We start from the raw sequence: 27442 nt of genomic DNA, 5'->3' as shown, positions 1-27442 counted from the left end.
CCTTTTAAGTGCTACTTATAGATTGGTTTTAGTTAGTGGGTTAATTGGGTTAAATTGAAGTGGGGAGGGTGTTCTATATTAATTAGCTAATAAAGGTTTAAATTAATAGTAGGGGTCAATTTATTTGATATATTTAGATTCTGTGATTAATGGACTTGAAGTAGTTTATGAAAGTGTAATAGATTAAGGAACACAGGCTAGGTGAACCAACCCGGCTCGATAGCACTGTGCAGGGGAGGCCATGACCAGGCCAGGGATCCCGATCATTTGGGGGCAGGGGAGGTATGGCGGTGGGACTAGGTCTCAGAGATCAGGAAGAGGCCATAGATATGGGAAAGCTCGAATTTCTTCCCTCCTACGTCCCATCCCAAGGTATGCAGGTTGTGGGGCTAGGAAGATTTATCCGGCTCCAATATTGGTGTTGATTAATGCCAGGTCTATCAACAATAAGACCTACACCTTATGTGATTATTTCATGGAACAACAGATAGATCTGGCATGTGTGATGGAGACCTGGGTACAGGAGGGCGAGACGGTCACCCTGAATCAGCTTACTCCACCTGGGTTCTTAGTCCTCCACCAATCGCGGACTACCAGCCGGTGGGGGGGGGGCAGTGTTGTGGTGCTCATTCATGAGTCTTTCTCTTTCAGGGCACTTCCTGCCCCAAACATCATGAGCATTTAATGTGTTGGTCTGATATGGGAAGCCGAGGAGAGCTTGGCTATCTGGGTTGTGTACTGGGCACCCAATGCACCCCCAGAGAGCCTGCCTGCCCTGCTGGAGGCAGTGTCAACTTGGGCATTGGCCTTCCCTAGGCTAGTAGTTCTGGGGGATTTTAATGTCCATGTGGATGATGCAGCTTCCATGCAGGCCCAGGACCTGGTGTCATCCATGGAGACACTGGGGCTCAGCCAGATTATTTCGGCTCCCACTCATCAGGCCGGCCATACGCTCGATTTGGTCTTGGGGGCTGGTATAACACCAGCTCTGATAGCTGTTGATACAGTTTCATGCTCAGATCATTCTGCCCTGAAAGTCCGACTGGGCCTGCAGCCCACTTCCTGTTTGGGCGGTGAGCAGATTTATGCTTGCCTGCAGAGCCAACTGGACCCGGAGCAGCTTTGGGAGGCTCTATGGGATCCGATGCCCCCACGTGGATTGTTAGATGAGCTAGTGGAGGACTGGTATTCCTGGCTCTCCACAGCCATCGATGATATTTCACCCCAGTGGCCTCTTCACTGCCACACCAAAGCAACACCTTGGTATACCTTGGAGTTGCAGAGGATGAAGTGGCAGATTAGATGGCTAGAGTGAGTGTGGTGGAGATCTTATGACGAGGAGTCTAGAACTTCTTTTAAAACGTTTATGAAGTACGCTAAGAAAGATTTCTATGCGGCCTCCATTGCATCTGCGAAATCACGCCCAGCCCAATTGTTTAGAACAATTTGATCATTGACCACGGTGCCGGTTGGCAATCAAAAGTTTAGGGAATTGGATATTGGCTGTGAGGCCTTTGTGACTTACTTCGCAGATAAAGTCTCGACTCTCCGCCATAATCTCCCAGCAACAATTGACACAGTACGGGAACTGGAAGCCTGTTGTCCGTCTTCGGGTCCCACATTGGACCACTTCAGCTGCCTCTCCCAGGAGGATGTGGACAAGATCCTGGCTGCGGTGAAGCCCACCACTTGTCCTCTGGACCCATGTCCATCCTGGCTTGTTAAAGCAGGCAGGGAGGACATTCAGGGCCCCTTAGCTGAGATTGTTAATCTATCCCTGTCATCAGATGTTTTTGCAGCTAAGCTTAAAGAAGCAGTGGTTCGCCTGCTTTTGAAGAAGCCATCTCTGGACCCATTGATCCTAGCCAATTATCTCCCAGTCTTGAATCTACCGTTTCTGGGCAAGATAATTGAGAAAGCAGTGGTGGAGCCATTTCAAGCTTTCTTGGATAATACATCTGTCCTTGATCCCTTCCAGTCTGGCTTTCGTCCTGGTTATGGGGTGGAGACTGCTCTGGTCGCCCTCACAGATGATCTTAGAAGGCACCTGGACCAAGGCGGGTCAGTGCTGCTACTACTTTTAGATCTTTCTGCAGCGTTTGACACAGTCGACTATGATCTAATGACCCATCACCTTGCCGACATTGAAGTCCAGGGGGCTGCCTTACAGTGGTTTTCCTCCTTCCTCCGTGGGCGGGGACAAAGGGTGGCGACCAGCGAGAAGACCTCCCTGCGTCACTCACTAGAGTGTGGTGCACTGCAGGGAGCTGTTCTCTTGCCGATGATGTTTAATATCTATATGCACCCCCTTGCCCGGATTGCCAGAGTGTGAGAAAAAGACCCCTAATTTCTGAACATCGTAGTCACTCGTTTGGTTGCCAGGGTGCCTGGAGATTCAATTCACACACATCTGCCAGGAGAACGTGGGTTTTGTCTACCAGAATGTAGGGACTTATGTGAGTACTAACAGCCACAACGTTGCAGCAGCACTCCAAGTCTCTGGAGGAGTGCTAACCAGGAGAACAGATGGGTTTCCAGTTGCTCCGTGCAATCACCATCTCGGCCGTTGCAGCGGAAGAAGTTGCGGAACTGTCCAGGCAAGCGGTTTCTAGCCTTGGCCATAGAATCCATATGGGAAGGCTAACATCACCAGCAGCTATCTTCCTGCAGTGCCAGACTCCATTACAGCGAAGCGGGAGGCTCACGTACTCAACAGATGTCACCTATGCATAAGGCAATCAAGCTTATCTTAGGCGTGGATCCTGTCAGACTGCCTAAGCCTTTGTCCAACGGAGCCCAAGACAAAGGATGGTGCCAGTAGAGGAATGAAGAAGACGAAGAACATCTTCACCCAGAGCCAAGTTTCTTTTTATAGATCGGGTGTTACCTTAGGTAGCAATTTGGCCATCTATTGTCACCTTTTAGTTAAGTTTTGATAGCCTTAATCACCTCCACCCCAATAATTTCTCCCATTCTTTCCCTTAATGGTCATCCTGGAGCCTCCCCCTTTGGCCCATTGTTACCTGGAAGTCCAATCAGGTAACTAGGGCCAGGTCTGCTCATTGGCCAGGTATGGGCATCCAATCAGGTGCCCCTAATAAACTGGCTATTGGCCACCGCATAAGCGTCCCACGCTGGATGCTGCATCTCTTGTGCCAACCCAGAAGGTGAGGAGCTTGGGTGTGACACTGGATGCCACCCTCTCTATGGAGGCCCAGGTCACAGCTGTTGCACGATCTGCCTTTTATCATCTCTGGCAGGCCAAACAACTAGCATCCTATCTGATCCCTTGGGACATGGCTACAGTGATCTATGCAACAGTCACTTCCAAGCTAGGCTACTGTAACTCGCTCTACGCAGGCTTACCTTTGAGGCTGATCCAGAAGTTACAGTTGGTGCAGAATGCGGCAGCACGATTGCTGTCTGAATCGCCTGTACGGCGAGCAGTCGGCTGATGTTGCGCAGTTTGCACTGGCTACCACTCGAGTACCAGATCCGCTTTAAGGTTTTAGTATTGACATTCAAAGCCTTGCGCGGCCTGGGACCAGCATACCTGCGGGACCGTCTCTCCCCATATGGGCCCTGGAGGTTGCTACGATCGGCCGGCCAACATCTTCTGACCATCCCTGGCCCAAAGGACGTCCGACTTGCCTCGACCAGGGCCAGGGCTTTTTCAGCCCTGGCCCCGACCTGGTGGAATCAGCTCCCGGTGGAGGTTTGGGCCCTCCAGGATCTGTTACCGTTCCGGAGGGCCTGTAAGACGGAGCTGTTCCATCGGGCCTATGGCTGAGGAAGATGGGCGTCCTATCATTTAAACGAGTCCCCCTGCACCGACTGCATTGTACTTATTCTTTGTAACCAAGATAGCTGGGATTTGAACATGAGAACATAAGAGAAACCATGTTGGATCAGGCCAATGGCCCATCCAGTCCAACACTCTGTGTCACACAGTGGCCAATATATATACATATATATATACACACACACTGTGGCTAATAGCCACTGATGGACCTCTGCTCCATATTTTTATCCAGTCCCCTCTTGAAGTTGACTATGCTTGTAGCCACCACCACCACCTCCTATGGCAATGAATTCCACATGTTAATCACCCTTTGGGTGAAGAAGTACTTCCTTTTATCCATTTTAACCTGACTGCTCAGCAATTTCATTGAATGCCCACAAGTTCTTGTATTGTGAGAAAGGGAGAAAAGTACTTCTTTCTCTACTTTCTTCATCCCATGCATAATCTTGTAAACCTCTATCATGTCACCCCGCAGTCAATGTTTCTCCAAGCTAAGGAGCCCCAAGCGTTTTAACCTTTCTTCATAGGGAAAGTGTTCCAAACCTGTAATCATTCTAGTTGCCCTTTTCAGGACTTTTTCCAATTCTATAATATCCTTTTTGAGGTGCAGTGACCAGAATTGTACACAGTATTCCAAATGAGACCGCACCATCGATTTATACAGGGGCATTATGATATGGCTGATTTGTTTTCAGTTCCCTTCCTAATAATTCCCAGCAAGGCATTGGCCTTTTTATTGCAATCGCACACTGTCTTGACATTTTCAGTGAATTATCTACCACGACCCCAAGATCTCTCTCTTGGTCAGTCTCTGCCAGTTCACACCCCATCAACTTGTATTTGTAGCGGGGATTCTTGGCCCCAATGTGCATTACTTTGCACTTGGCCACATTGAACCTCATCTGTCACGTTGACGCCCGCTCACCCCGCCTCAACAGATCCCTTTGGAGTGCCTCACAATCCTCTCTGGTTCTCACCACCCTGAACAATTTAGTGTCATCTGCAAACTTGGCCACTTCACTACTTACTCCCAACTCCAAATCATTTATGAACAAGTTAAAGAGCATGGGACCCAGTACTGAGCCCTGCGGCACCCCACTGCTTACCGTCCTCCACTGAGAAGACTGCCCATTTATACTCACTCTCTGCTTCCTATTAATTAGCCAGTTTTTGATCCACAAGAGGACCTGTACTTTTACTCTATGACTCTTGAGCTTACTAAGGAGCCTTTGATGAGGAACTTTATCAAAAGCTTTCTGGAAGTCAAGGTAAACAACATCTATTGGGTCTCCTTTGTCCACATGTTTGTTCACCCCCTCAAAGAAATGTAACAGGTTAGTGAGGCAAGATCTTCCCTTACAGAACCCATGCTGAGTCTTCCTCAATAACATCTAGGTTGGGACAAGCAAGCTGAATTGATCTATTAATACCATCTTTGCCACCCTACCTAATTGTGAGTTATGGCATAATTGTTTTAATTTTAAACTGTTTTAACTGTTTTAATTATTTTAAATTGATTTGATTGTTTTAACGTGTTGGAAGCCGCCCTGAGCTCAATATGGGAAAGGGTGGCCTATAAATCTAAGAAAATAAATAAATAAAAATAAAGAAGCCCCATAGGAAATGTCCTTGTAGTTCTAGGCAGTGGTCGTTCGGTAGAAAAATAGATGGCGGAGCTCATTAGCATAACTCATTAGCATATGCCAGCCCCCAACCAGTCAAAACCAACCCAATGCAATAAAGGAGAGCCCCAGGTGAGCAAGGCCTGCTTTTGCTGGCTAGAGATCCAGTCAGCCCAAGCAGGCTTTGCTCACCTGGGGCTCTCCTTGGTCTCTCCCCGCCACAGTCAAAAAGCCAGCAAGTCACCTGCTGCCCAAAATTGCTTAAGTGGAGAAACCGTGGACTTCTCCAGGGGTTAATGAGGGCTGCTGGGGATGTGGCAAAACTCCTGGTGGCTGGCTGGCTTCCACTCTCCTAATCCAGGGATTGTTATGCAGCTGCACCTACTTTTCAATGGACAAGATAGGTGGGGAGGAGGGGGGGGGCTGTAAGAAAGGTTCAGGAGCTGCACTCCTGTGAGCTCCTGCTGAATTCAAGGCCTGGTTCTAGGGTTGGAGGGGTTAAGAAGTTTGCTGTTGTTTTACCCCTCACTTCAGCCCTTTAGAAGTTTCCCTGTCCTGTTAGATCGTAGGCAACATGGATGGAAGGCAGCAAGCTGCTTGATTCCATTTACAACAGAGTGAGGGGTTGCAGCAACACTCTGTCCTCATGCTACTGAGTTCCATAGAAACACAAAAAAGGAAGGTGCATATACAAGTCTTCCTCATTGTGGCTGTTTTGGAAAGTTCTTAACCTTTTCAGACTTGGAGGAAGATCATATTTGCATAGTTAGAAGATATTGGATTTATATCCCACCCTCCACTCCGAAGAGTCTCAGAGCTGCTCACAATCTCCTTTACCTTCCTCCCCCACAACAAACACCCTGTGAGGTGGGTGGGACTGGAGAGGACTCTCACAGTAGCTGCCCTTTCAAGGACAACTTCTGCCAGAGCTGTGGCTGACCCAAGGCCATTCCAGCAGGTGCAAGTGAAGGAGTGGGGAATCAAACCTGGTTCTCCCAGATAAGAGTCCGCACACTTAACCACTATACCAAACTGGCTCTCCACACCAAACTAGGGGTTCCTTCCAGGTATTCAGAAACATTTATCTTATGTAGGTGGCCTAGTTTTACTGTTTTGGTGATCAGCCTGAGCTACTGAGTTTGCTACAATAAAGATGATGATGACGATAAATGACCACTTCTTAAAGGTAGTTTTTGTCTGGGAGGCAATGCAGTGTAGCAGTTAAGGTGCTACACTAGGACCGGGAAGACTCAGTGTCAAATTGCCAAATAGGCCAGGCCAGTCATGTCATGCTCTCATAAGGTTGCTGTGAAGATAAAACGGAGATGAGAACTGCTGGTAATGAGAGAAACAATTTCACCTTCTTTCCCCCTCCTTAGTACGGCTTTACAACCTGTGTGACTATTTTTCCACCCAGATCTCATGGACATGAATTATAAGGGGGGAGGGTTAGAAAAATCTTAGTTCTTTACTGATGGGGCTTTCCCCTTTTTCCTTGGTGGGATCTGCTCAGCCAGTCATGTATTATTGAGAAATGCAACATTATTATTTTTGATTTAGCATAGTACTTTGCATTCACACTACAATAAAAGGGGAATAAATAAACCACACACTGGTCTCTGCACTTTCTTCAGCATCAAATCAGAGGAGCCTAACTACATGTCAAATTATAGGGTATTAACTATATAATGTCTTGATCTAGAATAGCCCAGGCTAGCCTGATCTCATCAGATCAGAGAGCCAGTTTGGTGTAGTGGTTGACTCTGATCTCCTCCACATGCAGCCAGCTGGGTGGTGTTGGGTCAGTCACAGTTCTGAGATGTTCTCTCGAGAGCAGTTCTCTCAGAGCTCTCTCAGCCCCACCTACTTCACTGGGTCTCTGTTGTGGGGGAGAGGAAGGGAAGATTGTACGCTGCTCTGACACTCCAAGTGAAGGGTGGGGCATAAATCCAACTCTTCCTCTTCAGATCTCAGCATAGGCAGAGTCAGCCCTGGTTAATGCTTGCATGAGATCATCAAGGAAGTCCAGGGCTGCTACACAGAGGCAGGTAATGGCAAAATCACCTCTGAACATCTCATTGTCTTGAAAGCCCTAAGGCAGGGGTATTGAACTAATTTCCTATGAGGGCCAGATCTGGCATAAATGAGACCTTGTTGGGCTGGGATGGGCCATGTGTGTAGCTATTTTAGATTGGGTAGATATATAAATTTTGTAAAGAACACTAATAGCTTCCTAGCACACTTAGTTTACATCTTACTCAGCTTTGCACTCAACTCAACTCAAGAAACTGTTACTCATTTCCCTAGTTTGGTTAATGTGGTTTAAAACTTTACCAATCATCAGATTTCAGTAGGTTTTTCACAATCTACTCATCTTGCAGAGATAGTATATCTCGTGAGAAAATAACATGGATGAGAAAATAGGTCGCTTGTTATTCAACAGCTCTGAAGGCCTCACAGAAAAACACCCCTCCCTATATTCATTAAGACAAAAGGTATGTTCATATCCAGAGATGGATGTTCTGCTTAGAACAGAGGTTTCTTTTCACCCAGTACCAGTAAATAATATTATTGTATTAACTTTGAAAGTTGTGTTGTGAGTCAAATGTCCCAAATCAACAACGAATATGATTTGTAACTTTTCTTTGGAAGATCAATAACAGGGAAGAAATAGATGATTTAAAAAGCAAATTATTCAAGGGCACACGTTCACATAACTTTTGACAATTGCACTTATAAATATAATTGCCTGTTCCTGCTCACATGTAGCTTGAAGTGAGAAATGTAGACTTCCTTCACTCTTCTATGGAGTATAATCATAAACACTACTTACAGACAACTTGACATGTGCTAGGAAATCAGTTTTTGGGGATCTATTGCTTTTATTAGAAAGTCAAAAACCAGTGGGGAGGATTCAGATTGGTGCTGCAGCTCTGAAGGTTTAGCACTTTCCCTGCATGGCTTTCCTGATCTCAGTTGACCCCTGTTCAATGAATGAAATAGCAGCCCTCAGAAATAGAAGGAATTGCATAAGAGAAAATGGTCAGAGGAAAAAAACACCTCCCTGATCTAAATCACCATAACTTTTTTAAAAAAAAGCTGTGGGAGATCTAACCACATAGCTCTTGAATCGCATCTCATTTTACCCTAGTGATTAAGGTTATGTATTATATTTTTATCCCACAATTCCTCCAAATGCAGATACATAGCTCCCTCGCCTACACGTGGTTTCCTGTTCTGATCTTTATGTGACCACTTTATATTTGTGACCTAATATACCTTGCAGCCTTAAGTTATAATGTAAAGATGCATAATCTTGACAAACACTATATAGCAGTTTAGGCAGGAAAACTAATAGGAGGGGGAGAGAGCGTGTGTAAGAAGGAAGCATTAGGTTTGTTAGCATCTAACTCTTCCGAAATCAAAGAGATCAACCAGTTGCAAAATATCCATGCTATTTACTGCAATAAAAGTACAATCTGTCAAGCTTCCAGCTGGAATGAACATTCCATTTATAAACAGCTCTTGGGCAGTAGGCAGTCGATTTTAGGGTCCTGTATGGAGTCTTATTTCCTCTTCTTACAATGTGTGAGACGATCTGATTTCAGAATGCAGGGCAGCTACAGTTTGCCTTGCAAGGCTCCTGTACTTTTAACAGCTGCATAATAGCCAGAAATTCAACAAACATTTCTAGTGTGAAAATGCTATAGTAGGAAAAGTTTCAGTAGTTAAATTTCTGCCTGAAATTCAGCTGTTAAAAGTACAGAAGCTCTGCCAGAAGGCAGCAATCTGGTGGAGGCCTGTGTTTTAAGACAAAAAGTTGAACCCACATTTCATGAAAGAACAGCTCTCTGTGTTTTAATATACATTTTAACATAAAGCTAGATAGAGGTGGAAGATTGTTGTCTCTGTTCCATTGTGTCTGAGGAAGTGCGCATACACGCAAAAGCTCACAACCTGAATAAAACCTTGTTGGTCTTAAGGTGCTATTGGACTCTAATACTAACATAAAGCTAGTATTTGTATTAGAAATATGAAAACACAATGAAATGTGTCAAACCACAATACCATAGCATTTGATTTCAACCTATACTATCAGTCATCGTATCTGAAAACATTTACAGGCAAAGTTCAGTCACTGCGTCTAGACTCTGAAATGACTATTCAACTTAAAATACCAATACAAGGGGAGGCCCCCATCTTCCTTTCCAAGCTGTATATGGAGAAGTTCTAACTAGTAATTGGGCTAGTATTTCTTTTTTAATTAGACTAACATGAGAACTATTGTTTTTCATTTTCAGGTTGTGTAGGGACAGAATACTGAAACCCTTCCTCATTGTGCAATTCTTCTTCTTCTTCCTCCCTTCACACCATGGTCCCAATCTAAATCAGGCCCCCATGGCATTTCAGAATGGGGAACTCACAATTGGAATCTTTCTGCAAGTCTCTCTGGTAACCTTGTGGCAAACATGCTGCTCAGGCCACACTCACAGCAGCCCTCTTCACAAGTTACACTGAGTGTACATACATCCTGTTTGCAGGAGATGGCAAACCCATGTTCATTTTCCACATAAAACTGGAGACCTGTATGTGGATAAATGCAGAGTATAAATACATGCACATTGTACATGTATTGATTGGAATTGAGAACTGTTAAATGTACATATAAAAATTGAGTGAACCCTGTACACTAACTGTACATGTGCTTGGTAACTGTTATAGCTCTTTCCTCCACTCCCCCCTTTCAAACAGGTCATACTAATATTTCCAGATATTATTATGAAGTTGACATGAGTTGTAATGTATCAACGAACAAAAAACCCACTGATGTTGGTTTATTAGTGTTCTTACCCCAAAACCTGATTCAAAAAGCACTAAAGCCATTGATGCCCATTTTAATGAGCTCTCTCTTTAAAATATGAGAAAACGGCTTAATGGCTGCATCAAAATTATGGAATTCCATCCCTTCCCTCTATCATTTGCCTTCTGCCTGCAGGTGAAGTCTTATCATCTTCATGTAGCATTTCTTCACTGATCCTCCTTCCTGTGTATGCGTTTTTAACTGTGCATGTGTTTAACTTTGTTTAACACTAAGCAGGGTGAGCATGCTGCACGGAAATGTTTTAAATAATAAATGGCTTAGCCTGCATACTTTTTCTTGGCACAGGATATACAGGTCCTGATTCAACATGTCATAATGGAGACACCTCCTTTAAAACCAAAATGTTTCCGTTAGGCAGTTCATCATGTATATTCGAAAGATACGATGTTAATAAAATAACAGTGCAATCCTATGCAGAGTTACTCCAGGCTAAACCCATTGGCTTCAGTTGTCTTAGACTAGAGTCATTCTTCATAGGATTACACTATTAATCTCCCAATATGCAGACATCTATTAAAGATCTTTTGCCTTGTGTTTAAAAATACAGTGGAGATATACTATATACTGCTGAACTGGGTCACTTGTTCAGCACTGAGAACCACCAGTCAGGTTGTTCAGAGCATGCATAGATGCTAATCTCATCTGGTGGAAATGCACACTGCTGCTCCAAATTCTGGCTAATGCAATAAAACAGATATCATGCTTTAGAAGGGTTTTTTGAAGTTGCAGTGTGAGTTGAACACATTAAAAAGTAATACTTTATTAAATAAGTTACTATCTGCATAAAACTCATCCATGAATTTACAAATGACCTAGGTTAGAGTATTTAGTTAGCACCTAAAATATTGCTAAAGGAATACTGACTTTCTGCATCACTGACCTTATTTTTACCAAAAGTATTTTTACAAAAGTTGTAGATTCCCCACCCTCTCTTCTAATCCTTTCTGCAATGATGGCTTTACCTAAATATTGGTGATACAAATGCTACAATTCTTATACAAGTCCTTTTAAAATAAATGGACATTTTATATACAAATGTATAAGGAACTGACAATTTGTACAACATCCTTAAGTGAACTGAGATATTTGGGTAGTGGGGAAGAGAATTTAAATTGATGCAGATGGTGTGATTCACAATTTAGAGTAGTTCAGAAGCAGACTAAAGAAGATCCGTGCTTTAAACAAACAGAGAGAGAGAGAGAGAGAGAGATTATTAGATTATTCAGGTGAATAATTCTTAACCCAGAACTTTCCAAAACTTTAAGCAATGCTTCTGGAAGAGTTTTATTCTGTAGTTAGCTATGTTTCAAACAAAAACAAAAAACCATGCTAATAATAATTCAGATATTTCATTAAATTAACAAACAGGCACCTAGCTTAGCGTGGCAAATGTTTAAATCTATAAAAATAGGTTTAGAGTTAAGGCTCATATTCCAATTTTCAGAAGTATCTAGTGATCCTGATGCACAACAGCCAAGCACCCAAGTTGCAACAAGGGGCTAGCTTACTAAAAGTTATAGGGATTCACAGTTCAAACACCAAGATCTTCTAATATGCTTCAGATCAGGCATCTTAACTAGCTAGTTTTGAAAATCTTGGCTGATATCCAGTGGCTGCTGAAATAACTTGAACAGCTACTACAGAAAATTATTATTGAAACTGACAATTATAATAAGGTCCACAAAAAGAACAAGTTGTATTTTCTTCATTTTTCAGCCAAAAGCCAGATGGTTACCATACTAATATACCACATCTGCCATTGTTCTGCTTTGCAGATATTTTCCCTTATGGATTTGTGTAGAAGACATCATCTTGGTATATCCGCTGCCTGCAACGGGTCATCCATCACCTTCTGTGAAATATTTAACAGAACTAGAGAGCAATCTTCAATGCTACACTCCAAAACTAAATATTTGTTCAGTTCTTGGAAGTTCAAAAGCTTTTTCCCCTATCTCCAGCTTCGTTGTTTTATTCCTTTGAAACACAAGGCACAATTTTGGATGGGGATAATAAAGCAGAGTGATTGTCTTATAGTCTACATAAGTTCTCAATCCAACAGATTAAGTTCTCCATTCCACAATCAAGCAACATCTTCTAGATAATCTTCATGACCACTTAACTGAGAAATGGTAAAGTCTTGTGTGAGGTCTTCAAGCTAGAAGATAAAAAAATAAACGCGTTATCAATTATTTGATTTCAGAATCTTTTATAGCAAAATTGTTCTTTATAATCCCATCACTTTTTAAAAGTTCTATAAACAAGATCTTAGTTGTCTCTGAATACCTTAGCTACTTTGAATATCTATCAAATTAAGAAAACAGAACACGGTTAGAAGTATCCTACCACAGCCCAGAAGAAATTCCTTCAGCCTAAGCATACTCCCTCTAACTTAAGCAGCTCTTCCATTTGAAGAACAACCATTCAAGCTAAAGGACGGCTCCAAACTTCAATTAGTGAAGTGGTAGGATATAGGCCAATGTACTAAAACATTACTTTAACCACCATAGTAAAGTCAGATTACTCAAAACTATCAAGGGTGTCGAACTCATTTTTTATGAGGGCTGGATCTGACATAAATGAGACCTTGTCAGGCTGGGCCATGTGTATTCCTATTTTAGATTAGGTAGCAGAGATATAAACTTTATAAAGGACACAAATACAATTAAAGATTTTTTTTAACAAAAAAACTTAAAATAAAATGCTTAAAACATTAGCACTCATTGGTCTTAAAGGTGCTTTCTCGGTATTTCTCCCCTGGGATCCAGGGAACTGAGCAAAGGAAGCTGTGGCTCTTTCCTTACTTCCCCAGGGGACCAGGAGGGGGAGGAGCCTCAGCCAATAGAAAGAAGAGAGGCTTGGCTCAGTAGCTCTGCTGTGCGATTGAGAGAGCCTGGCAAAGCAAGCTATTCCTTCCCCCTTCCTCTCCAAGAGAGGAACCTCAGCCAATGGAAAAAATAGAGGTTTTGCTCTGTAGCTCCTGTGCAATTGAGCAAGCCTTGCAAAGCAAGCTGTTATGCAGAAGGAAGCAAGAGAGAGGGAGAAGAAAGCAGATAACAGCTAGTTGCTCAGGGGCCTGTTAGGAGCCCTCCCGGGGCCTGATTAGGCCCCTGGGCCACATGTTTGACACCCCAACCTTAAATAGTTAAGGAACACATTTATTAAAAACCCCATGCAATCAAGCAGGTTATTCATTAACTTTCAGTGGTGGCTAAAAAGAAAAAGGAAAATTAGAAGAATGTTTAAGAAGAAGAAGACTGCAGATTTACACCCTGCCCATCTCTCTGAATCACACTCAGGTCGTTTTCGCACTCACCTTCTGCCGGCGCGACCCCCCTCTTCACCGTGCAGGATCTGCGCGGATTTCGCACTAAACACTGCGGAGCAGCCAGAAAAGCCGGAAGCTCCCGTCGCAAAAGCCGTGCAAACGCCAAACTGCTTTTTGGTGGTTTCAGTTTGAGCGGCTTTTGCGCCGGGAGCTTCCGGCTTTTCTGGCTGCTCCGCAGCGTTTAGTGCAAAATCCGCGCAGATCCTGCGCAGTGAAGAGGGGGGTCGCGCCGGCAGAAGGTGAGTGCGAAAACGACCTCAGAGTGGCTTACAATCTCCTTTATCTCCTTCCCCCACAACAGACACCCTATAAGGTGGGTGGGGCTGAGAGAGCTCTCCCAGGCTGTGCTTTCAAGGACAACTCCTCCAAGGCCATTCCAGCAGGTGCAAGTGGAGGAGTGGGGAATCATATCCAGTTCTCCCAGATAAGAGTCTGTGTACTTAACCACTACACCAAACTGGCTTAAGAACACGTGACAGACCAAGACCCTATTCACGTTTTCACTGAAACAAATCTCAACTGGTGCTTGTACTCTGGACATGCACACCCCTTTACCACATGGCACAAACATAGAGTGTGCTTAGTGATATTCACGGATTTTGAGAAATGCTTTACTTCACACGCAAACTTTAAATTAGTGAATGTACTTGAGCACCAGGGAGCTCACTTCACACATTACTTCCTCTGCCCAGTTGGGGTCTTATGGATCATTATTTCCCCAGAAAGAAACAAGCAAACTGAAACAGAGATAATATACCTATAAATAAAACTACATGCCTATTTGCAACACAGGAGTTAGCTGTTTTAGCAAAATGTTACTATTCACATCTAAGAAATTATGAAACAGCCTTAATCACTTTCGCTTCTTCTAAGATGTTATTGTTATTGATAGGAAATTGTCAGTTCCTCTAAATGTGGCAAGCATAAAGTTTACTATATTTAGCAGTAATTCATTTTGTAAAAAGAATTACAGACCTGTGGGATAATAATTAGAATTGTTTTGATCAATATAGTTTCTCACAATAATTATGCTCGCAAGATGCATGTAAGAGAATAAAAACAAACAGAATTGTATAACCAAATGGATATATTATCCTGCAGATGGATACAATAGCATGTCCACCCCTGCATAAAGTAAATTCATACTTTATCACTAGTATTGAACTCATCTAATTCCACAGAAATATCTTCTATTTCTTCGCCAATACTGGCTTCACTTTTCTCTGATCGTTGACTGGCACTAAGAGAAAAAGTTAAAATAATGGAAACAATCAACCATTATGTGACACCATACTCAAATTACTTGTTGACTCAAACAATTAAAAAGATCCACATAAAACAAAGTTAGCAAAATGGAATTCCAAGTTCTAAGCACCTTTTTTCGAAGCACTACTGATTACAAAGTATAGTTCCATAGTGCATTTACTGAGAATTGCTGAAGTAAACATTTATGCAACTGTAACTGCTATTATCAAAGTAAGCCAAGCAATAAATAACGGTATCAAAACTGCTGCGTAGAACTGCAGTATTAAATTTTAAATTGACTGGTGTTACTGCGTTGTATATATAATGACTATCTGAAGCACAAACAGAATATCAATAAATTAATAAAAGAACAGGTAAATCTTTCAAGAGTTTGAAAATCTTTCAATTTGACATTTCTGTAAGATGTAATTATATGGCTATAACAGCCATATAGTAGAAGTTATTCTAGCTTAATTTAAAGCTAATCAATTGCTTGCCTAGAAATACAACATTCCATGAATTCATGTTTTGTTCTGTCTTACCTGTTGAAGTCATCAGCATATTCCTCTTCATCTCCTGTTAGTAATAGAGGATCATTTTATTAAAAAAAATTTATACATACATACACACTCACTCACTCAAGCATAAGGGTAAGCCAACCTGAGCTCACGTTTTTGTGAAGAAAGGTGATACAGAAGTGTCTTATACAAATTAAGTAACAGAGGTGCTTTCAGTGTGGTGTAAACAGTTCCATCAAATGTTGAAGCACCTTATAGCAGTGGCCCCCAACCTTTCCGGCACCAGGGACTGATTTTGTGGAAGACAATTTTTCCATGGACCATGGGAGGAAGGTGCTGGGGGTTTTGCTGCCCCCCTGCCCACATCCCATCCCTGCCACCCCCCCGCCAATGGCTCCCAAGTTTTCTGGCAGCAGGGACTGGTTTCATGGAAGACAATTTTTCAATGGACCATGGGAGGGAGGTACTGGAGTTTTTGCTGCCCCAGGCTGCCCGCCTGCCCACACCCCGTTCCTGCCCCCCCCATGACTCCTAACCTTTCTGGTACCAAGGACCGGTTTCATTGAAGACAATTTTTCTACGGACCGTTGGGGGGGGGTGCTGGGGGTTTTGCTGCCAGGCTGCCCCCCCCCATGGGGGGTCTTTAAATAGGGGTAGGCAAAGGTGGCTGCCGTGGTGCCCCTTCTGCCCACCTAGGTCCCAGGTGGGTGGAAGGGGCGGCAGCGATGCTCTGCTTTGCTCCGAGGCTACAAGAGGAGGCAGTGTGGTGCCTCTGCATTGCTCCGTGGCCCAATTGCTAACAGGCCATAGACTGGTACCGGTCTGCAACCAGGGGGCTGGGGACCCCTGCCTTATAGCACTTGAGGACCATGTGTCAACAATGCAGTGAATCAAAAACTTTTACCAAAATAACATCAGAACACTTGGGAGTCATACATCAATCCAAAATGAAAAGCTCAGCATGCCATCCTTCTGAAAAGCTACTTGCCTAGTTCAAGTGATCCAAGTTTAGAATTCACCATCTTTACGGCTTTCAAAATTGAGTTTGCATCTATAAATCAAAGATAAATAAGATAGAAAGTATACTTCTTGCACAGTTTGCTGAACATTTAGCTAGATGCAAGAATGAATAAGAATGAGCATTCTAAATTATACTATAACAATATCTAGCTAATGTTTTTAGTTTATTTTTTGATTTTGTTATGTTATATTTTGAGTAGTCACACTAGGTTACTTTGCATAGTACTGGAATACAAAGTTACTTTACTGAACAAAATAGTCACAATTGAAAAGCAGCATTTAAAAATAAGCAAATAGAAAGCTAGACTTCTATTTTAATGGATGTACTTAAAATTAGTAATCAATTTTAATCTATTATATGGGGAAAGGCAGGATAGAAATGTAATAAAATTAGTCTTCGTGAAAGTTTTTGAAACTAATACAAATTATATTTATTTATATCCCACTTTATTGACCAGTCAGGACCTTAAGGTAACTAAGGAGAATCCCATAAAGTACAGTATTAAAAGGACAATTACAAATAATGGAGACCAATTTAACAAACTGCTTCAATTAGCCATTCCCACTGACAACTACAAGTTTTGCACTCTAAGAGCTTGACATCAACTATAATCACAAGACTCCCTGTCCCTTTTTACTCTTAACAGGTATCTCACATTTCTTTCAAAACAGATACTCAAACTCCTACTACACAATTAACATGTTGGACTCTAGATCATGAAAATCTTATATTGTAACATAAGATTTATACTATTTGCTTTATGAAAGCACAATTTCTTATTCCTGTATTCCTCTCCAGATTCAAAAAAGATTTAAATATTATACTTACTGTCAGGCTCCTTTAATGGAGATGGTTCAATCAAAGAATTAAGACCACTGTTTATAGGTGGTGCATCAGAAAGAGATGCAACATTTCCTTCTTTGCTAGAGTCATTTTTCCTTTAGGTAAAACACAGGAGCAGTGAGGCAATAATGTTCTAACCATTTATCTTTCACTTATAAGAGTATCTCACAGAACAGCAAGCAGGCTATATGTACGCCAAGCCAACAAAAGGAGTGCTAGTAACATCCAGTGAATAATAAATGATAGCTCCTACAATGCTGGTTGAAGCTCTGCACAGGATTCTTACCTCTCCCATGATTTCTGCCTGCCTTCAGTTATAGACAGTTCCTTGGTATCTTCCACAGTATCACTATTCATGTCAAAGAATTTTTATAAATCCAGTAAGTGAGAGAAACAGCCAAGAGGAAGAGATTCAGATGCAAATATGAAACTGTATGTTAATTTTGAATTCACTTTTTTTTCAGCTTAACAAACAAATTTAAAGAAAGCCAAGGTCTAGGAAATACTTCACTTGAAATTGTAGAAAACGTTATCCAACAACAACCACATGAGTTAAGCAGAGTCAAGTATCTGACTCTGCTCTGTTCTACTGCTTCAGACCAACACAGCTGCCCACCTGGATGTAACCACATGAGTTGTTTTCAGTCTTTCCATTTGCTTAAAGCTTAATATTGCGCATGCATACACATGCGCGTGCACACACACAGTACCCTCTTGTGTCCCTGGGAATAAGGGCTTGCACATGTGCACTGGAGTGTCTCACTCCCCACAGTAATTTCTCACTTTGAGCTTGAAATCAGCTTCTGAAGCACACAAGGCTGCATTTAGAATCCATTGCCTAAAGGAAACATTTAAATAAACATACATTTCACTTACCAGCCATACGTTTGCTCTGGTTTTGGTATGGGATCATCAAAGAAGGGGTCTTCTTCTGCATCATCCACTTCTGCTAGGCTATTCTTTTCTTTGGTATCTGGGTCTCTGTTTTGTTGAGAAACTAATTTTGCTTCGTTAGGTAAGAAGTGAATAATGCCTTTACTCTTTGTTTCTCCAGATGAGATGCTTGTATCGCTTTGACTGTTTCCAGAAACCTTTAAGGAAAGCACACATTATCTTAAGCAAGTCATAGAGTATATCTCTTAAGCTGGTCCCTTGATCCATTTTAAAAGCATGGAACCAGAATGAACAATCACAATGTATTTCCTAACAAGTCTGTTAAAATTCCAGAATTTTGCAAAGAAAGCAACTTAAACCATTTTTTTAAAAAAGCTTCTCATTTATATTTCTCAGCAAGTTTATATTATTCACATTTGCTGCCAGATCCATGTTACACTGCAAACATGAATAGATTCTATTTATGAATCATTTTTCCACTACATGAGTACTTGAGCTGATGTACAAATATATTCTTAAAAAAACACTACTAAATAGATGATTAATTAAAACAACTGAATTAACAGTAAAGTTAATACAATACAATAATCACTAAAATGGCAGATTGGTATATATACCATATTTAGGAGTTTCAACTAGATTTTGAGAATCCTTAGTGCAACTTCTGAGTGGATTATGAAAACAGGGGATTATGAGTGGATTATTTTAAAACTATTTTGAAGTGTGCTATATAAATGCTCTAACCAGGAATACACAGAAGTGTCCTGGGTGGGGGGGGATTTGTCAGTTTTCACAATGACATCTCCCTACTGAGATAGGTGGCATTCTGATCCCTGCTGTTGGGAAATTTCTCTACTGCATTCCAGGAACTTGCATTTCCAAGCCCCAAGATTCACACCAAACTTTTCCTATGGGTGAGGGCAGAAAGTTGCAACTGGGTTTCTAACCCCTCTCCTGAAACAGTTATGTGGGCTCAAATGGGAGCTAGGTACCATCAGGGGGAACAGACTTCTGAACTCCAGTCAAAGTCATTACAGCTCACACTGCAGTTTGAGTCGTGCACTCCTACTCAAGAGATTCGGATGCTTAAAACTGAAGAGTTTAAATGATGGGTAGAATTACTATTAGTTATTATTCTGTTGTTTCATGTACATGAGTGGTTCTTCCTTAAGACCCACTGTTCTACTTTCTACATGTAAAAGAATCCCATTAGAGATAGGAAATATGTCTTTAAAAGCACATTTGTTTGAACCACTAACATGGAAAGCAATAAACATACTGTTCAAGTACAATTTAAAGGTGGGGAAAATCCTGTAACATTCAAAATTACTTTGCTGTTCTTGTTCTTTCTCTCTTTCAATAAAAAAACTGTTTTATTGTGATCTTTTTCCGCACAGCCCACTTCAATAAAGTAACAGGAAGAAGAGGAAGAATGTGTCTAACCTGACGCAAAGTACAGCTCTTATTAAAGCACTGCAGACTAAATTTACTCAATATAGCACAAACTCCCAGCCACTAAAAACTGGGCCAAACTAGACATGCTAGCAGCAGATGCATGTATTTAAATCCAAATTGTTGCGGTCATAGTAAGCTTTTACTTCTCTGCAACCCCTCTCTAAATAGCTTTTCTTTAAAACAGGCTCACTGAAACACCAGAGCTCAGATGAAGAAAAGAGAGTTCTGTACTCCTTATTGGCATGTTTGTTTTGTTTTGGAAAATGGAGTCAATTATTCCACCCCGCTTCCTATGCACCTGTTGGGTTAAACATCCAGATCTGTGGCTGTTATGACTAGATTTCTTATACAGGACATACAAGCTTACAGAAAATATTCCAGTGAAAAGAGCTCCTTAATTAAGGAATAGCCATTGTAAATTCCTTTCCATATGTCCTCACTGTATGTGCTTGCCACACAAATAGAACAGTCAAAATAACAATCTCAGGCAAGCTTCACAGGGCAGCAGCAGTGTACTAGATGCTGAAAATTTCTGCTTTATACGCCAAAAACATCACAGTGAATTGTGTTAAACAGACTACAGAGAACCTCTGTAAACACTTTTCAAAAATAATGCACCATGTTCAAAACAATTTTCTCCCAAAAAGCAGCCTACTGTGTTTTACCACAGAGCTTCAATGCAACCATCAAGAACAGCTCCATAAAAATGTATACTAACAGTCTAGCCTTCTGGATACAAAGCCAAATGATGGCTACTAGATTAGAATCCAAAACAATTGTCATGTTTATATTTATTTGATTTATATCCCACCCTCCCCACCAAAGCAGGCTAAGGGCAGCTCACAATGCATAACAGAACAACAATAAAAACATTACAATTAAACATTAGATTAAAGCAATTTGGTTTAATTTGTTCACCAGACAGATGAAAAAATATTTTTGGCTTTGATAAAAAAGATGGGGCATTCAAGTCAGGAGTGCCTCAAGTCCATGGCCTGATTAATGTGGAGTGATGCTGAAACAACACTGTAGTGATGTGGCACAAACCCTTAATATTACCACACAATCCAATTGTGCACAGGTTTAGTTTGCACAATTCTCCCCTCATGTAAAGGATTCACACAAATGCTTACTATATGGCAGAAAGGGGAAGCATACTTCACTACTTCACTAGCTATTTCAGTGCTACTCTAACTGCATTATTAATTGGGTGGTCAATGAGAGCCAGTTTGGTGTAGTGGTTAAGTGTGCAGTCTCTTAACTGGGAGAACCGGGTTTGATTCCCCACTTCTTCACATGCACTTGCTTGAGTGACCTTGGGTCAGTCACAGTTCTTGAAAGAGCTGCTTTCTCAAGAGCAGTCCTTGAAAGAGCTCTCAGCCCCACTTACCTCACATGGTGTCTTTTGTGGGGAGGGAAAGGGAAAGGAGATTGTAAATTGCTCTGAGACAAGTATAAATCCAATCTCTTCTTCTCTTCCTATGTTACCTTTCTAACAAGAGGACACAAATATCTGCAGGAAGTTGGCTAATGACATAGTCATTAGATTACATATATTCTAGAACAAGAAATCATAACACCACAAAATTAGATACATAAGAACCAGTTTCTGTCTGCATTACTTGATCCAATAGTTTATCCATGAGACAAAATCACCTATCTTTTTAAACCAGCTGGAGATCAGGTGGATTGATACTTCTATGATATGGTGATTCGTTACACTTTTACTGCTGCACAAAGTGTAGCTATCAAATCCTTTCTTACAGAAGGGATACCACACTCATGCCACTAGTTTAGAACACTAACTATATGAGATATGCAGATAACACCACATTACTGGCAGAAAATAGTGAAGCAGTCTGGTGGTCTGAGCCTTTGGCCAACCTATTTACATTAATTGATCATTATGGAACTGTCCCAGATTCCTGGCTTAACTCCATAATTGTTCCCATCTATAAAAAAGGTAATTTAAACCTTCCTGAGAATTTTCACCCCATTAGTCTATTATCCATTATGGGCAAACTATATGCCAAACATTTAGAACATCGGCTGACAGATTGGATACATTCGGAAAACATTATTGGCCTAGAGCAGGAGTAGGGAACGTTGGCTCTCCAGATGTTTTTTGCCTACAACTCCCATCAGCCCCAGCCATTGGCCATGCTGGCTGGGGCTGATGGGAGTTGTAGGCAAAAAAACATCTGGAGAGCCAACGTTCCTTACCCCTGGCCTAGAGCAAATAGGTTTTTTGTTTTTTTAAAAATCTACTATTGATCATTGTGTCACATTGGCTTTTCTGGCTGACAAATACATGAATACAAGAAAGGGGAAGCTCTATGTAGCTTTTATAGATCTGAAGAGTACATTTGACTCTGTGGACAGAAACAAACTATAGAATAAACTAAAGGATCTTAATATAGATCCCCGTCTGTTAAATCTATTAAAGAATTTACATACAAATACAACTTGCCAGGTAAAATTCTCATCTATAAGACACCAAACTGAAAAAATAACAGTTTGTAAAGGAGTACAAGGGTGTGTGTTACCCCACATCTTTTTAACATTTTCTTAAATTATATGGCACAATATCTTAGTTCCATAAATTGGCACCCACCTAAGTTAAATGATCTCTCAGTCCCAATATTATTGTATGCTGATGACACAACTATACTTTCCTGCACAAGAGTTGGCCTGCAGCGATACCTGAAAGCTTTTAACAACTACTGCCAGCTTAACTCACTTGCTATAAACTATTCCAAATCTAAGGTTGTGGCCTTTTCTAAAAGTTGGTGACCACAAAAATGGTTTATAGGCAAGCAGGAAATTGAGCAATCCAAATTCCAAGAGTTCTGAAAGAACACAAAGTTGAACTTGTGGATCTCCTGACAAAAATGTATAATCTTTCATTGAAATCTGCCTCCGTTCCTGAGGACTGGAAGGTAGCATATGTCACCCCCATCTTTAAAAAGGGTTCCAAAGGAGATCTGGGAAATTATAGGCCAGTCAGTCTGACTTCAATACCGGGAAAGTTGGTAGAAACCATTATCAAGGACAGAATGAGTAGCCACATTGATGAACACAAGTTATTGAGGAAAACTCAGCATGGGTTCTGTAAGGGAAGATCTTGCCTCACTAACCTGTTACATTTATTTGAGGGGATGAACAAACATGTGGACAAAGGAGACCCAATAGATGTTGTTTACCTTGACTTCCAGAAAGCTTTTGATAAAGTTCCTCATCAAAGGCTCCTTAGTAAGCTTGAAAGTCATAGAGTAAAAGTACAGGTCCTCTTGTGGATCAAAAACTGGCTAATTAATAGGAAGCGAGTATAAATGGGCAGTCTTCTCAGTGGATGGTAAGCAATGGGGTGCTGCTCAGTATTGGGTCCCATGCTGTTTAACTTGTTCATAAATGATTAGGAGTTGGGAGTAAGTAGGGAAGTGGCCAAGTTTGCAGATGACACTAAATTGTTCAGGGTGGTGAGAACCAGAGAGGATTGTGAGGCACTCCAAAGGGATCTGTTGAGGCTGGGTGAGTGGGCGTCAACGTGACAGATGAGGTTCAATGTGGCCAAGTGCAAATTAATGCACATTGGGGCCAAGAATCCCAGCTACAAATACAAGTTGATGGGGTGTGAACTGGCAGAGACTGACCAAGAGAGAGATCTTGGGGTCATGGTAGATAATTCACTGAAAATGTCAAGACAGTGTGCGATTGCAATAAAAAAGGCCAGCACCATGCTGGGAATTATTAGGAAGGGAATTGAAAACAAATCAGCCAGTATCATAATACCCCTGTTTAAATCGATGGTGTGGTCTCATTTGGAATACTGTGCACAATTCTGGTCACTGCACCTCAAAAAGGATATTATAGAATTGGAAAAAGTCCAGAAAAGGGCAACTAGAATGATTAAAGGGCTGGAGCACTTTCCCTATGAAGAAAGGTTAAAACGCTTGGGGCTCTTTAGCTTGGAGAAACGTTGACTGTGGGGTGACTGCGAGGTTTACAAGATTATGCATGGGATGGAGAAAGTAGAGAAAGAAGTTCTTTTCTCCCTTTCTCACAACACAAGAAAGACAGGTTGCTTACCTGTAACTGTAGATCTTCGAGTGGTCATCTGTGCATTCACACTCATGGGATAGTGCGCCTGCGCCGATCCCCAAATCGGTACCTGAAAAGCCCGGGATTTTTCCGCGCTCGGCACCAATGGGCATGCGCAGGCGTCCCAATTCGATGCCCACCGGGGCCAGCGTGGGGATCCCGCCAGTTCCTTCCTGACCGCTGGAAGCTCCTACTGGAGGGAGACCGTCAGCAGTGGGGAAGGAGGGCGGGTAGTGTGAATGCACAGATGACCACTCGAAGATCTACAGTTACAGGTAAGCAACCTGTCTATCTTCTTCGTGGTCTCTGTGCTTCACACTCATGGGAGATTAGCAAGCAAAGCATACCTGGAGGCGGGAAGACGGTCAACCTGAAGAAACAGCTTGCAGCACCGCAGCTCCCAACCGAGTCCTCTGCTGAGCATGCACGTCCAGCGCGTAGTGCTTCATGAAGGCATGCGGAGAAGACCAGGTAGCCGCCTTGCAGACATCGGAAAGGGACACACCCTTCAGGAATGCCACCGACGTGGCCATCGCCCTTGTGGAGTGTCCACGAACAGGTCCAGGTAAAGGCTTCTTTGTCAACAAATAACAAAATTTGATCGTCTCAGTAAGCCACTTGGAAAGTCTTTGAGACGAAATTTTGGACCCTAACTTGGGGGCAAAATAGGAGACAAACAGCTGGTTGTCCTTACGAAAACCCCGTGAACGATTTAAATAAAATAGGAGGGCACGCTTAACGTCTAATGCGTGCAGCCTGCGTTCCTCATCCGAGGAAGGGCTAGGGTAAAAAGTGGGTAACCAGACTTCTAAATTGAGGTGGAACTGGGAAACCACCTTAGGGAGAAAAGTGATGTCTGGAGCTAAAGAGACCCCAGCTTCCCTAAAGGCAAGGTAGGGGTAATCACAACGCATCGCCGTGAGCTCCCCCGCACGACGTGCTGAAGTGATGGCAACTAAAAATGCAGTCTTCCAAGACAAAAGTTGTAGGGAACACGTTACCATAGGTTCAAAAAGACGACGAGTCAACTTGTCCAGAACCAAAGTCAAGTCCCACAACTGCGGCGGGGATCTAGAAGGAGGATGAAGGCGGAACAGTCCCTTCATGAACCTTTTGGAATGAGGGTGAGTGAAAACAGAGTAACCCTCCACTGCACCATGGAAAGCAGAAATAGCTGCCAAATAAACTTTGATGGAGGAGAAAACCAGCCCCTCATCCACCAAGGCCAAAAGAAACTCAAAAATTGCCGAAAGCCCAACAGAGTCGGGCGGCAAAGGGGAGTCAGCCACAAAGTTACTGAACTTCTTCCACTTCCTCTCGTAAGAGGCACGGGTGGAAGGTTTCCTGCTGCTCAGGAGGACTTACTGGACCCTGGTAGAAAAACCTAGTGGTCGATGAACCACGCTGTCAACTTCAGGTGTGGCACGTTGTGGTGGAGTACGTGCCCGTCCTGGGCCGACAACAGGTCCGGTTCTGCCGGGAACTGGTAAAAGACCCCCCTCGACTGCTGGAGCAGGATCGAGAACCAGCTCTGACGGGGCCACCAAGGAGTCACCAAGATGCAACGCGGCCTCTCCTGCACTAGCTTGTGGACTACCCTCGTCAGCAGAGGTAGGGGCGGGAACATACAAAGGAACCAGCCCCCCCACGGAAGTAGAGGTCCGTCTCCCAGCGAGGCTGGATCTGCACCTCCCCTGGCACAGAACAAGGGGCACTTCTTGTTCTCCACTGTGGCGAAGACATCTAACTGTGGGTACCCCCAGAGTTGGAACACCGGCTCTAGGAACCGCCATTGCAGTTCCCATTCGTGTGGAGAAGCTCCACCCCTGCTGAGAGAGTCCGCCTGTATGTTGAGGACCCCCGGCAGATGTGTTGCCTTCACAAAAATGTCCCACTGGAGGCACTCCGTCCAGAGATCCATCACCAGCGAGCACAACCTGCGAGACACTGTCCCTCCCTGTCTGTTTATATAGCACAGGGCAGTGGTATTGTCCATAAGCAGTGCCACAGTCCTCCCCGCTAACAGTGGACGGAAAGAACGAAGGGCAAAGTGAACCGCCAGCAGTTCTAGGTAATTTATATGGCACCGACTCAGTTTCGGTGGCCATTGACCTCCCACACATAGATCTTCCAGGTGAGCTCCCCACCCCCACAGAGAAGCATCGGTAGCGATAGTCACAGTGGGAGTTGGAAGATGGAAGGGAGCCCCTTGGCAGATGTTGCTCTCCGATCCCCACCATTGCAGTGATTGGAGAGTCCCAGGTGGGATGGTGAACCTCTTTCGAGGTGAGTCTATAAGGGGGCGAAAATGGCACAAGAACCATAGCTGTAGTCCCCTCATTCATAGTCTTGCGAAACGTAGCACGCTCGTCGTCGCAGCCATCAGCCCCAGCATCCGCTGGAGCTGCTGGGCCGTGCCCCACTGCCGCCTTTGAAGTAGCTGTACCAGGCTGATGATGTCCTTTGTTCTCTGCGAAGGAAGGAATGCTCGGTGTTGATCTGTGTCCAACAGAGCCCCTATGAATTGAACTGTCCTTGACGGAGTAAGATGGGATTTCTCCAGGTTGACCTGCAACCCCAGGGTGTCGAGAAGACGCAGAGTGATGGCAATGTGTGTTGTTAAGCTCTCCCTCGACCTTGCTACAAGAAGCCAGTCGTCGATGTATGGGAAGACAACGACCCCTTGAAGACGAAGGTGGGCAGCCACCACACTCATCAGCTTCGTGAACACCCGAGGAGCAGTAGACAGTCCAAACGGCAGGGCCCTGAACTGGAAGTGCCGAGCACCCACTGCAAACCTTAGGAAACGCCTGAACGCAGGATGAATGCTGACGTGGAAGTAAGCATCTTTGAGGTCCAGGGTCGCCATCCAGTCTCCCTGATTGATGAGGGGCAGGATTGTTTGCAGCGTTGCCATTCTGAACTTCTGGTACAGAATAAATTTGTTCAGACTCCGAAGGTCCATGATAGGCCTCAGACCCCCGTCCCGTTTGGGGACCAGGAAGTAGCGAGACTAGAAGCCTCCTGTCCTGGCCTCCAATGGAACTACCTCTATGGCTTGTTTCTGTAGGAGGTTGGTCACCTCCACCAGCAGAGGTGGGGAAGGGGGAGTGGTAACTACCACGGACTGATTCGGGGTCTGAACAAACTCTATTTTGTAGCCCTCTTTTACGATGGACAGCGCCCACCTGTCTGTGGAGATCAACTCCCAGGCAGGCAGGAAAGGGCGTAGGCGGATGGATGAGCCCACAGTGGGGGCGATGACGCGTGCTTGCTGGAAGTCAAACCCCCTGCTTCTGGGGGCGAGCCCCCTTAGACTTGTTGGAAGGTTGGGTCCCGTAACGGTTCCTGCCGTTACCCGAGTAGGAGGGTTGTTCAGCTTGTGCAGGGCGAGGACGCCATTGTTCAGGGGAGAACTTTTGGTAGGGCTTCTTGGTCCAGGGCTTAGGCCATTGCTTGGATCTGGAAGCCTTGGGGGTAGATTGGACGCCCAAATTTCTAGATGTTTTGACACTCTTGTCGAACTCTTGCAGCGCCGTGTCAGTCGTGGTGCTGAAGAGCCCGTCACCCTCAAAGGGCAGGTCCTCGATGAAGGCTCTTGTGTCTTGGTGGAGTGCCGTCGACCTGAGCCAGGAGTGGCGTCGAATGCAGACTGCAGAGGTGATGGCTTTGGCCGAAGCTTCCACCATATGTTTCGCTGCAGCCAATTGTTGTCTGACTACAGTGAGACCTTC

General features: G+C 43.4%; 1 protein-coding gene across 8 annotated transcripts in view; it reads right to left on the bottom strand.

Moving 5' to 3' along the window:
* Window positions 1–11627: 11627 nt before the first annotated feature.
* The window catches only part of CEP43 (centrosomal protein 43), a 48927-nt gene continuing 33112 nt past the window's right edge, over window positions 11628–27442 (bottom strand). For 4 of the 8 annotated variants that reach the window (XM_060242164.1, XM_060242172.1, XM_060242206.1 and 1 more), the window contains 6 exons: window positions 18135–18349; window positions 17545–17607; window positions 17244–17353; window positions 15419–15452; window positions 14778–14871; window positions 11628–12461 (listed from right to left, as the gene is read on the bottom strand). In XM_060242164.1, the coding sequence (XP_060098147.1) occupies window positions 12387–12461; window positions 14778–14871; window positions 15419–15452; window positions 17244–17353; window positions 17545–17607; window positions 18135–18349 (591 nt within the window). In that variant the 3' untranslated portion in view covers window positions 11628–12386. Of the gene's footprint in view, window positions 12462–14777; window positions 14872–15418; window positions 15453–16314; window positions 16446–17243; window positions 17354–17544; window positions 17608–18134; window positions 18350–27442 lie in introns of those variants that run through there. The other 4 variants (XM_060242181.1, XM_060242189.1, XM_060242197.1 and 1 more) reach the window with 3 other exon arrangements.

The sequence above is a fragment of the Heteronotia binoei genome, chromosome 1 (genome assembly GCF_032191835.1).
Source record: "Heteronotia binoei isolate CCM8104 ecotype False Entrance Well chromosome 1, APGP_CSIRO_Hbin_v1, whole genome shotgun sequence".
Taxonomy (NCBI): Eukaryota; Metazoa; Chordata; class Lepidosauria; order Squamata; family Gekkonidae; genus Heteronotia; species Heteronotia binoei.
This window is presented reverse-complemented; position numbering and strand designations above follow the sequence as displayed.